Source organism: Corapipo altera, unplaced genomic scaffold, assembly GCF_003945725.1.
Source record: "Corapipo altera isolate COAL_440 unplaced genomic scaffold, ASM394572v1 45, whole genome shotgun sequence".
Taxonomy (NCBI): domain Eukaryota; kingdom Metazoa; phylum Chordata; class Aves; order Passeriformes; family Pipridae; genus Corapipo; species Corapipo altera.
In genome coordinates, this window is record NW_020884877.1 from 5,388,336 (window position 1) to 5,400,419 (window position 12,084).

Sequence of the window (12,084 nt, forward strand, 5' to 3'; positions counted from 1 at the left end):
ATGAATAGAATTCAGTTTTTCTCTTTTTAAGGGAAATAAGTGGACTTCTTTTTCTTATACTGCAGTTCCATTTAGTTGCATTAGAGGATCACAGTGACTGGGAGGAAATTTTATTGGCAAATAATATTGAATTATTTCAGGACAAATTAAGTTCGTGACATTCACTTTAATTGTTTGGGTTAAAACAGGTAAGAGGGAAATACCTTGAAATGCATTTTGCCAACTGTGTTATACTGAGTACAGCATGAACACAAAACCCTCAGGGACCCAATGATGAAATGTGTCACTTAAGCAAGAATTGTCTGCTAATCATACCAATAGTGATCAGTAGTATTTTCCAGTGTAAAGAAGACACATAACCATAATGTTTATGCCAATAACAAATTTTTTTTTTAACCCCCTCCTCCCTTCCAGTATCTGTAAGGTCACTTCTGATTATATTTGGGACTCCGAATTTTGGAAATGTATGTGAATAGAAAAACATTTTGGAAGGAAAAGGAAAGTAAATTTCATATGGCAGCTTTTTACCTCATAGAAACCACGAACTAGACTTTCTGTTTGTTGTACAACTCCTCTCTCAATTCTCCATTTCACCATTCTTTCTATGTATTCTTTCTTGTTCTTTTCAGTGACTGGGATGTTGGCACCTCCTGGTTTTAGTTCCCGTTCTGTGATCTTAGGAAAAAAAATTACCAAGTGACAACACAGTATTATGAAGACAAAAGAAGGAATTGTAATATTTTAAAATTTTAAGTTGAAGTAATTCCTCAAAATCACTAACCAAACCTGACTCTAGCAAACTGGAATATGTGAAATAGGGGAACATAGCAAAAAATCTTTTTTAAAATAATATTTTAAATCCTATTTGGTTATAGGAACCTTCATAATTAATATTAATAATAAGTTGAGAAAGAGAAACAATCTTTACAGTAACTAAAGCAGTGAAGTCTTCTAAATAATATCTTAACAAAGGTGTTGTAACACCTTTGAATGGCAACTTTGCTGCAATTAAGTTCAGGTAAACTACTTCTAGCAAAGCAATCCTAAAGTCTGATATTTCAGATACTCTCCAGAAAATCTCCTTAACAAGAAAAACACGTTTGACCAGTTACAAATAATACAATAATTCCTCTTTAGATTTCAACATCGGTTTCACCAATTGGAATTTTATAAAAACAAGTTCAAAGCAGCATGGAGGGACAATCATTCTTCTATCCAAATAAATGTTTATCTAGCAGCAGAATACACCAAAGAAATTAATAATCTTGCACACCTGTCCAAAAACCTCTTCATTTACAGTAAATGTGAGATCTAGGATATCGTGTATATCATTGTCTTTCATCCACTGCAAACTCTGGTGAAACTCCTCGTCGAGATATTCCAGGTCACTCAGGTCACAGAGTCTAAGATGAAGAAAACACACAAATGCAGATGATGGCAGTAGCATGTGCTCAGTAACTAAACTCAAATAGGACAGTCCTGAAAAACAGGCTGTGAATGGGAGCCAAGAGAAAAGTCAATAAAGATGACAGTACTTCAAATCTCTGTTTATTTGCCTAGTAACAGCAGTTACCATATAACACAAAATGATTTTGTAAATATACAAAACTCTAGATTTTAATTTGAAGACACACTGCTTCTTAAGCTTACGGTGGGTCTGTCCCAGGTTTTCTATGAAGAATATTTAGGAATTATAAAAATACATAGATTGAAGAGACAAATAATTCAAATAATAAAAGAAATTGTAAGATTTTTTTAACAAGCAACTAGTATCCTTTTAGTTTATGTGGCTATACTGCCATATCTCTCAGCTCTTCATCATGCAAAGAAGTCTGTTCAGATACCCTGCCTGCCACAGAAATATCTTTTTACCTTTTTCCCTTCCCTGGCCCTTCTTTTACAAATCCAGTCTGTAAGCCAACTGCCCCTTGCTGTCTTTAGCAGTTACTACTCCAAGCTTTGAACACATCATCTGTTAGTAATATTTAATACTGTGGTGGCAATTTCTGCCATCCTTCTTAACTCCTTAAATCCCGTTTTGTGAAACAGGACACTGGGGCTGTTCATTAAGTAAGGAGCTTTTCAGCTGCAGGGTTATCTGCCTGCTTCTATTCTTGGGTCAGTATAAAGCCAGAAATAAGCCCTGTACTTGTAGTTGGATGCTGAAGTGTAGTTTGAGTTACATCCTGCAGTAACAGCCACTACATCAAAGCTGATGGATTGGGCACCATGTCCCATCTGCACAGGTAGTCTGGATGGCTCATCAGTTCTGAGAAAAGCAAAGGTGCAGGGCTTAGGAGGGAAAGTTGCATGAATTAGGCTGTGTACAGAGATGGTTGCCCCTCATTTTTAATTTTACTGTTTAGAGAAATACCAAGTTAAACAAGTAATTTAATTTGGCAGTCACACAATACTAGTGCAAAGTCCACCTGGGGTAAGTCCTCATTCTTACTAAAATGCTGCTGTTAGCATTTAGGTATTTTTAAAATATATGTGCAGTAAGAACAGATGCATTAGTCCACACTAGTAGAATATGTGGGGTTTCATAGAAAAAAAAATATGCTTCCAGACTTATCAAAACTGTCTTTCAAATGGAGGACAAAGTGAAGCCACCTTAAGTTCATATAGGTCTTAAATTCCAGACATGCTGAGCAAGTGCAGCTCTCATTGTTTCAGCCAGAACAGGAGTAGTAGTTCTGAAAAACAAGTCTGAAGTATATCAAAGTACAGCTACTCAAAATGGAGATTGCCAACAATCAGTCCACCTCTGAGAATGGATTGTGTAGTCTAAGTTATGAAGTGATTCATATCCTATCCTGTGAGTCATTACACAAAAGAATAAGAACTTTATTAATACCTGGAATAAGCCCACAGCATTTCATTATATATCTGCAAATCTAAGATTTTGTAGAAGAAAGCTGACAACAGGGCTAAAACAAAACATGAGGTTCTCATAGGGATCAGAAACAACATTCTTGAGGTAGTGGAAACAAGTAAATTTTTCAAAAAAGTCCTGAATTGAAATAAAATTATTAAATTAGAAATAATGGCCCTCCTTCTTTGTCAATAAAACATGATAAATGATCCATACACACAATGGCAGTGCTCACGTGGAAGAAACCAAACAAAAGAGAAGACAGTATAATTCTACTCACATTCGGAGGAGGGCTTTATAAAAAGGTCTTGTAAAAAAGGCATCCAGCAAATACTGATGTATCAGAGCAAGACCAAGAATCCGACCACTAAACCTGAACCTGGAAGAGAAAGAGTTACAATCGTTATATTGAAACTCTGTGGTTGGTACACTGCTCCGTCATCAAAACTTACATGTATTTCCAAACAACATTATTAAATCAGACAGCTATGTCTAAATTGTGGCATTTTTGTTTATTTCTTGTGTTTCTTTGACATTCTCAGTAAGGCACACACACACACAAAAAAAAAAAAACAACAAAAAACACAAGTCTGCAGGGTGTGGAAAATCCCTCAGATAGCTAAGTTGCAACTGCTCAAAACTGTTGAATCCATATTAACCTAATCAAACCTCTGCCAGACTAGCCCTTTTATAAATGCATTATCTTCCAAAATGATAACCACGTTACTGGGAGGCCAAAGGTTTTTCTACCCTTCCCCAACCTGACAGTTCTCTCTGCCTGACAGAGTGGCTCCTTGCTCCCTCTTCTGACTGGTGGTTAAGGAATTCTATATATATTTCCACAAACAGTGTCTGAAAACTTTTTGATGTATCACAGTGCTCTCCAGCCTTATGTCAGTGGGATCTAAATCTCCTTCTCTTGCCTCTTGCTTTCTTCCCCTATTATCTTCAATTTGTTGGGTGTGTAAGGAGGAAGCTTGCCAGAGCTGAGATCAGATGGCAGCAACCTTGAAACAGTAGGGTCTTTGCAAATACTCCCATGAGAATCAAGATCCATTGTGAAAACTCCTCCACAACTCCGGAACTAGATTAAAATCTAGTGTTTGTTTTCAAAGAAAATGTTTCCTGAACTTTCTGTTTATGCACCATTTACAACATTTTTCTTGGAAAAGCTAGGGCTTTATGATACCTGGTTGTACAATATTTGCAAGATGAGGATGTGACATGCAGAGCCTTCTCCTTCCATGCATAACTGCTTGTCACAGCTGCATTTTCTGAATTCCCCCTGAGGCTGTACAAGACCAGTGTTGTCACTGGCACCAGCACTCCCAGAAAGAGAGTGGTCATGCCTCCTCTACCCCCAAGGTCTCTGTTCCAGCACTGCAGAAGCCAGGAATGAAGACAAAAATTTGGCAGAAGCTACATAGCACATAAGGGTTTTCTCTCACCTTTCTGCCAGGCTGTTCTGCCTTTCCAAAACAGCATATGCCATTTACTGTTGAAGTATTGGAGTTCAACAGGCAGGCTGTTTCAACTAATTGAACTGGAGGCTGCCAACCACTTAATTTTCTATTAATTTTTAAAATTAGCAATGAGATTCCCCTCTGATATTCATTCTTCATAACTGGCTTTCAATAAATAAGAACTCTGTACATATCTGTCCTACACAGATGAGGAGCTGTCATTTCACTATTACTGTAATCCAACTACTTACACAGCAGAATTCTCTGTTAATAGTCACAGCACAGCTTTACAGATTTATGGTGATGCCATGGCTTAAATCAACTGAGGGTGATTTAAACTGGCTTATAACTGTGAAAATGGGATTATGTCAAAATCCTTGATAACTATTTTAGAAGCATGTGTGTATGTACAGACTTGCTTAAAAGCTGCGTGATCAGCAGCTTCTCCCTGCCCCCAACTGAGATACCACCATAGATTTCTTTCCAATAGATATGTTGGGGTTTTTCCACTGAGGAGACCTCTGTACTCTTTAGGAAGATTTATAAGAACTACATACAGTAACACCTGATTGAAATCTCCCTTAATCTCCTTAGCTGACAAAAAGTCAATGTGTCATTATTTTTAATTTTTCTTTTAATGCCCAAGAGTTTAATATTGCTTTCATGAAATGACTGCTAATGTACAAGAAATGCAGAGTTGTGTTGTGAGACAATCCCACGGTACATGTTCCAAATCAGAATTTTGCTGACCTTGTGAGAAATAAGATCATATAAAACCACAAGAGAAACCGAATTCGGTGAAGTCTAAAGAAATGCAATTATTTTGCTGCTGGTTAAAAAGATCAGATTCTGTGTTACACGTCTAAGCAGATTTGAGCAGCTGTCTACAAGTGGGAATGACAGAAGATGTATCTGAAAAACAAAAAGACAAATAATTCTTACCATTCATGGTGATTGTCTACAAAAGCAGACATGGGACTTATTTGTACAGTATAGGTATCGTTGGCTGAATATTCAAACAAACCATAATATGGATTGAAGAGCTCTCTGGACACCAGGAAAAAAAACTCTCTTGATGGTCCACTGTAGTCCAACCTTTAAAGAGAAAACTGACATTAGTATCAAGAAACATTTTTTTGAATCTATGTTTCTTACACTATATTTTGATTAAAATTTCGTAAGATTTTGACCAGAACCCTTATCCTGCAGATTGCTTAATGCCAAAGTATGTGAAACTCTTGAGGGACTATTCTGAAATGGAATGGCTTGGAGGATTGGAATGAAGTGCTCCATGTGGGTTGCTCTCAGAAAAAATTTTGGCTCCAGCTGTAATGGCCTCTTTGCCACAGGAATATAACCAAATAACTGGGGGCAGCCAGGCATGGGGGAGGGAGGAAAAACATGAAAAGAGCCAACATTAGCCCTATCTGCATCTGACAAATTAAGAATGAAAATAAACAACGGTCATATTTTGTCTTTGCAGACTTGCAACAGTAGGAAAATTTGGGGAATAATATTTCTGTTTTCCCTAGCAATATAATATGAGATCACTTGAGTGATTTATATTTCTTGGTCTAAATTTTCTTGTCTGTCCTCCAAACTTGAATGCATTTAAATGTCTTTTGGAGAGTGCACTTCCTTTTTTTTGTTTGCTTTTTTTTTTCCTACTTCAAGATTCCAGTACTAATGAATCTAAATAACCCCTTCTTCCTGAATGATAAACAAACTCACTGCTGACAACGCACGGAGACTTAATTTTGACATTATGGTACAGGTCACCAGTGAAATGAGTTAAGTATAAAGTTAATGCTCTGTTAAACTTGGAAAACAGAAAACGAGGGATTTTCCAGTGGAGAACAGAGATTATTATAATCCTAACAAACAGATATAAAGATATATCTTCTATAGATAGAAGATTTCATACTTGACTCTTAAGAAGGCTTTGCTTTAGTTCCAAGACAACCCACAGACAGAAGTATCACAGAGAAGGGCAGTTTTCACATAGAACTTCTGCTACTAATGTTTTGGACTTTTACAGATGACAACCATAACTGAGAGTTGTTTTTGAGGATGAAGTCGTCAGGAAAGTAAAGGCCAGGTACCATTATCAAGCTGAGGACAAACGCTCTTTCCTCTGCTGAATGAAAAACATTTTCCTTTCAGTTATTTGGAACCACTACACTTCTGTTAAGCTTCGGCAATGAAGTGCTGAAACAGATCCTTACCCTGGCAAGAAGGGTAGATTCCATCCTCAAATTACAGGAAAAAAAAACAACCAAAAGTGGTTTGATACCATAGACAACTGTTGAATCTTAATCTTGGCACAAATACCAGGATCAAGTAAAGGGTCATCTGGAAGACCCGTCCAAACTTCTGGGATAGTCAGACTCACTACGAAATCTTAAGATGGCAAGGAAACTGCATGCTTGACTACCAGCCATTTCACACAGCTCCCTTTGTATGCAGAGTTACTGTGAGTCATGTTAAATAAATCAATCAGGAGAGTCCTGCACTGCCAGTCAGATTTATCCTACAATTAAAGGCTTGGCACAAGGGTGAGAAAACTTCATAAAAGAGGTATGCAACCACACAACAGCTGCAACTGTGGGGCATTTGGATATTCAGGAGTAGAGCAATATGTTGTTGGCAACATGACTCATGTCTCCTAGGAAGCACCATAATACTTCAGATTTACCACTCTTAAATGCAAAGCAGCTTCTGTTGAAAGTTCATAGAACTTAGGGAAAACAACTTTAAGGAACCATATTCTTTCTATCAGAATTTTCTTAATGTATCCTCCCATGAAGTATGAGTGTATAAAACCCATTAAACTAACATCACAATTGCATGACTGTAGAAAATGAAGGTTCAAGGAAGATAACAAACATTATGAGACTTATGATAGAAATCACATAAACAGCAGTAACTATGTCTGAGCTGCCTCACTTACTAATTTATACACTAATAAATCAATGATTACTAAAATGTTGCCAGTTGTGAGGATTTCGTTACCCATTACTTTACGACTTGCATCTCTTTACTGAGAGGAAAAGAAATGCAAAAGCAACCTCCTACTTAAAATCTTAAAAAAGGAGGAGCAAATAGGAAGCAATTAACTTTCAGTATTCCTCCTCTCCTCCACCCTGACCTGTCTTTCCACACCTACCCAAATGAATAGTTTGATGTGATACATATCCTTGCACCATCTCTGATGAAACAATACTGTTTGCACACATCCTTTCCTCATTCAAAACAGATTTGTAAATAGAGAACTGACATCATTTTAATTTGACTTTGCTCTTAATTAACTGATTCTTTTCCATTAAGACTAGAGTCTTGTGTAAAGCTGGATATAATGGGGACAGGTTGTGTCACCCCCATTTTGAGGTCACTCCTCATGTTGCTGAGTGGTGAAATGCAAAAGCCTGACATCTGATGAAAGAAGACAGTCTATTTGGATCAGTCTCTATCCCATGTTTGATTTAAAAAATTTCCCCTTAATTTTTAAATGTGAGTTGAGGTTGTAGCTATGAAAGTGAAGGTTGGTAGGGGCTGTGTGAAACAGGCCTCGTTCCTGCATCTCCACCCTACTCAGTCAATACAGTGTAATCTCATTCTGCACCAGCCTTGTCATTCCAGTTCTGAGTTTTTCAGACAGCATGGTGACATTATTTATATGAACAAGTCCACACTTGGCTCTCAGTTGTCAACATTCTTTATTTTAAGGCTTCACTGGGTCCTTATTAACAATAAGTGTTTCAGGTCGAGCTTTAAACAAACAGGATTTAGGGGTTTTCAAAGACAGATTAATTTTATCTAATCTTGTAAGAGATATTTCTATTACGACTTAGCATTTTAAAGACTCACACACTGCATGGCAATAACACACATTCCAAGAGCTGTGCTGCAGTTTTCTAAATATCAAAGAATAACATTTTGAATGTATTTACATATTCAGGAAATACATCAATAACAATACTTTTGCCAAAGGCAAGTAGGCTTTAAGATCTGACAAAGGGGGCACAAATCAAGAGACAAAACTAGCAAACGGTACTTTGTTTCAGTTTCACCTGCAAAGAAAATCTAACCACATCTGGCTTTGCAGTGCTCTTTGCACACAACCTGTAACACTTCAGACTTTCATTAGACACAGACTGAGCATTCTCTGAAGTGACTTTGAAATGTCAGGAATATTTGTGTTTATCTGACAATTGGCAACAGCCCAGTTGCTTTTATTTGTGTTGTAGGCCCTGGCCTGGAGAGGCAGTGATCCACCTCTTGGAGTATGAAGGGCTTTCAGCTCCCAATGCCTCAGAGACAGGAGCTGAATTAAGGATTGAGCCTCAAGCCTCAAACCTGCTGCTAAAGCACCCTCCCTCCAACAAATGGCAGCTGTCTGTTAATAAGCACTGGAGATACAACTGACAGAAAACACATAAAACAGGAAAGCTGTTTGTTTTTTTTCTTTGCTTTCCCAGTAACATTCTGAAACACACACCAGGTATTGTGAAAATTCACATAAATACATGCATTACTTCTGCAAAGGCAGGATATGTTACATTTCAAAATGCTTCAGAAGTCATCTTGAACAGCTGTATATTCTAGGCTTATGTATGTGGCATTTCCTGACTGCAGCCCTTCCTCTTTTCACTCTAGACAAGTTTGGTGAAACAGCATTTGCAAGACACTGAGATCACATTTATACTTCCCTGTTCTACTCACCCTTCTTCCCCAACGAACGTGACATAGAGTTTATTTCTCTGCAGGTCTTTTCTTGAGTAGCCCATGATCTGGTTAAAGGCATCTTCTAACAAGTGATCTCTCCGAATGATTAATCTGAAGAGCAAAATTATTTTGAAACAGCAATTTGTCAACATGAACCACAGTTGGAAATATCTATTTACACTGCAAGGTAGTAACAGGGGAACTTTATAGAGACACACATTTTTGCTGGATAATTTTATGCAGATCCGAAGTTTCTGTCTGTTAGTCTATCTCCTTCAATGCTCTACTTTATATTTCTATAAAATATCTCTTGTACAAAGAAGTGTAGTTTTGTTTTGTCTACCCTGGTTTTTCCTTAAAGTCTTAAGGGGAAAGGTCCTGAAGCAGGCATTTTCATTAGGTCTGAAATACTTTTGTAAAGTTGGGTCCCTAAGTCAGTTTTACTGTAAACAGCAAGAATCTAATCTTTTATGTAAAAATCAATTTCTTAACAAGGAAAAATATAAAAACATGGAAAGTCACTGTGTGGTAACTCCAGAACCACACACCCCTATATTATCCTAAGTGTGACAGTACAAAAAGTCTAGAAGGAATGGCAATTATTTGTACAAAACCACACTGAACCACCACGTGTGAAAACACAATGTACCGTCTAAAGGAAAAATCGTGAAAGTGAGGAAGTATCATAAGATCTAAAATAAAGAGGTGAGAGAATCTTCCTTGCTTAAACATTTTGTCTTCTGCCAAGAGAATGTGTTTAATTAGTTTCCTGAAACTTAGGTTGCTTTATATTCAAATACTGCTCTGTCAGAGCGAAGCTGGGAGCTGTTGCTGCCTGCAGAAAGGCAGCTGAACCCACCACACAGCCTCCTGCACCCTTGCTGGCCTTGTGTAGAGGTCAATGACTGCACTGTGCCATCCTGCTGAGGACACAGATGTGGAGAGCCCAGGAACTGGCCAGGTATATGAGCAACAGGAGGACCCAGGCAGCAAGCAAGTTGTGCTGGGGTCCTGGTTTGCACAGGTCAGTGTGGTATGCCTGGGAAAGGAACGCAGGGAAAACTTCTGTTCAAAAATCAAGCTGTTTTTCTGCTTAAAAATCTACAGTGTGATGGCAAATAGGTCAGGAAAAAAAAAAAAAAGGACTGGAATAAGAGGTCCAAGAAATGTAACAGATGTTACAGGGAGCAAATGCCATTTCTTCTACCAGTTATTTGCCCAAGTGTTCATGACAAAACTTTCACAGATAAGGGTTTAAGTGCTTATGATTTCATTATATTTTAGGCAGATGCTGTCCAACCCTTGCCTCTCAAGACTGTCTAAACAATACCATTTTACTCCCATTTCAGCTATGGAAAACTTTTAACAAGCTTACATAATTGAAGTCTGAGCTTTGCTCAAATTTCTACAACGTGTGAGAAGGGACTGTCTGGGGGAAATAAAAAAAACAAACCACAAAACAACAAAACCAACAAAACCCCCAAAAGCCTACCCCCTTCTTATAATGGTTAAAGAAGAAATGGTTAAAAAAAAGTTCTAGTGCCTCATGGCTACTATGAGAGTATCCAACTATGAGAGTTTGCTAGCTGGCACAAGACTTGGTAATACAGAAAATTATGAAAGTATCTTGTGAGGACAAATCTCAACATAATCATATGTAATCACATGATTACCAAATAAACAGAGGAGGGGAGACCTCACTCCAAGCACTCTAGCATTCAGAGTGCTAAAATAAAAATATCAGCAGTTTTTTAAGGCAATCCTTAGAATTTAATAACATTTAACTGTATGAATCCTCTTTATTAAAGAGGATTTTGGTATCAATACAGGCAGTGATGTACAAAATAGTCTGTCTAGGTTTTTCAGTGGAAAAATACATGAGAAAATATAACTGTTTGTATCATAGCAGTTGCTATAATGGAAGAATTCAGATGCCTCCTGTTCTGCATGCCTCTGCCCAAAGCTCTTTTTGGCACCGTATTGGTAATATTGTTTGTACAAAAATATAGTTGGAGGAAACACAGAAGTGCTCAGAACTTGCTGTATCCTCTGCTATGAATCACATGCTGGCATTAAGTCTTTTATTACAGGCTTCATATTTCCAGAAGTGCCTGGGTAACCAAAACATCTGCATTCCATCTAATGGGAAGAAGCTCGTAGATGTGCAGGGCAAGGCAAGCTGCCTGAGAAACAAATCCAGTTTCATGAGATGCTTCAACGTACTTCAGTTTCCCTGGACCTTGTCCATATCCTTTAGTCTCCAACTTCCTGTAAAAGTTCCTCAGCTTGGCTTCAAAATCTCTTTTGTACGGAGCTGGAGCTCGGGCATTGGCACGCTGGGTACCTGCATGAAGCAATAAGCAAAGAATGAGCAGCAGTGACATGGACTGATAAATGTCCCATCTGCTACTGAAAAGACTCCTTAATAGCAAAAGGCATAGTATGTGTTTGGTTTAGTCACCTTTATAAAGAGCAAAAGCTGCATATCTTCAGATCTGCTCTGCATCCAAGACTTTTTGGTTGCTCATTTCCAATAGTATCATCTTTCAAAAGTCAATCTTAAAAGAGCAAATCCAGGTCAATGCAAAAGATGGATTAAAAAAACAGCACGATCAACTAGAAAGACTTTACTTTTTGTTTTTCAAGTACACTTTATATCTAACCTTTATAATAGTTCATGCAAGAAATGTTGTGCTCTGTTCTGATTTTAATATTATCAGGGAAACAACAACTTGTAAATGAAACATAAACAGACTGGACTCTGCTGTGCCCCTGTTGAGTACATCAAGATGAAGAAAACATTTGGAAATTCCCTAGTAGAAGTTTTTGCCTGGGAAAGTATGAGGAAGAAAAATACTGAAAGAAAAGAAAGACTACCAAATTTAAGTTTGTGGAACTTCTCACGTGTGGCTGCAGAAACATATATGATGGTCATATAAGTGAATTGAATTCTGATAGACTGGTTTTTGAGGATCAGTTTCTTAAAAGGGGGGATAGCTGAGATCTCTATGCCAAAAAAAT

The 12,084-nt window shown here is 37.6% G+C and overlaps 1 protein-coding gene across 1 annotated transcript in view; it reads right to left on the bottom strand.

Moving 5' to 3' along the window:
* HECW2 (HECT, C2 and WW domain containing E3 ubiquitin protein ligase 2) overlaps nucleotides 1–12,084 on the bottom strand; it is a 153,160-nt gene that overhangs the window by 8,842 nt on the left and 132,234 nt on the right. Inside the window, exons 20-25 of the mRNA XM_027636741.1 lie at nucleotides 11,287–11,407; nucleotides 9,061–9,174; nucleotides 5,281–5,433; nucleotides 3,156–3,254; nucleotides 1,274–1,403; nucleotides 529–675 (exon numbers count right to left, since the gene is read on the bottom strand). Coding sequence (XP_027492542.1) covers nucleotides 529–675; nucleotides 1,274–1,403; nucleotides 3,156–3,254; nucleotides 5,281–5,433; nucleotides 9,061–9,174; nucleotides 11,287–11,407 — 764 coding nt within the window. The remainder of the gene's footprint in view (nucleotides 1–528; nucleotides 676–1,273; nucleotides 1,404–3,155; nucleotides 3,255–5,280; nucleotides 5,434–9,060; nucleotides 9,175–11,286; nucleotides 11,408–12,084) is intronic.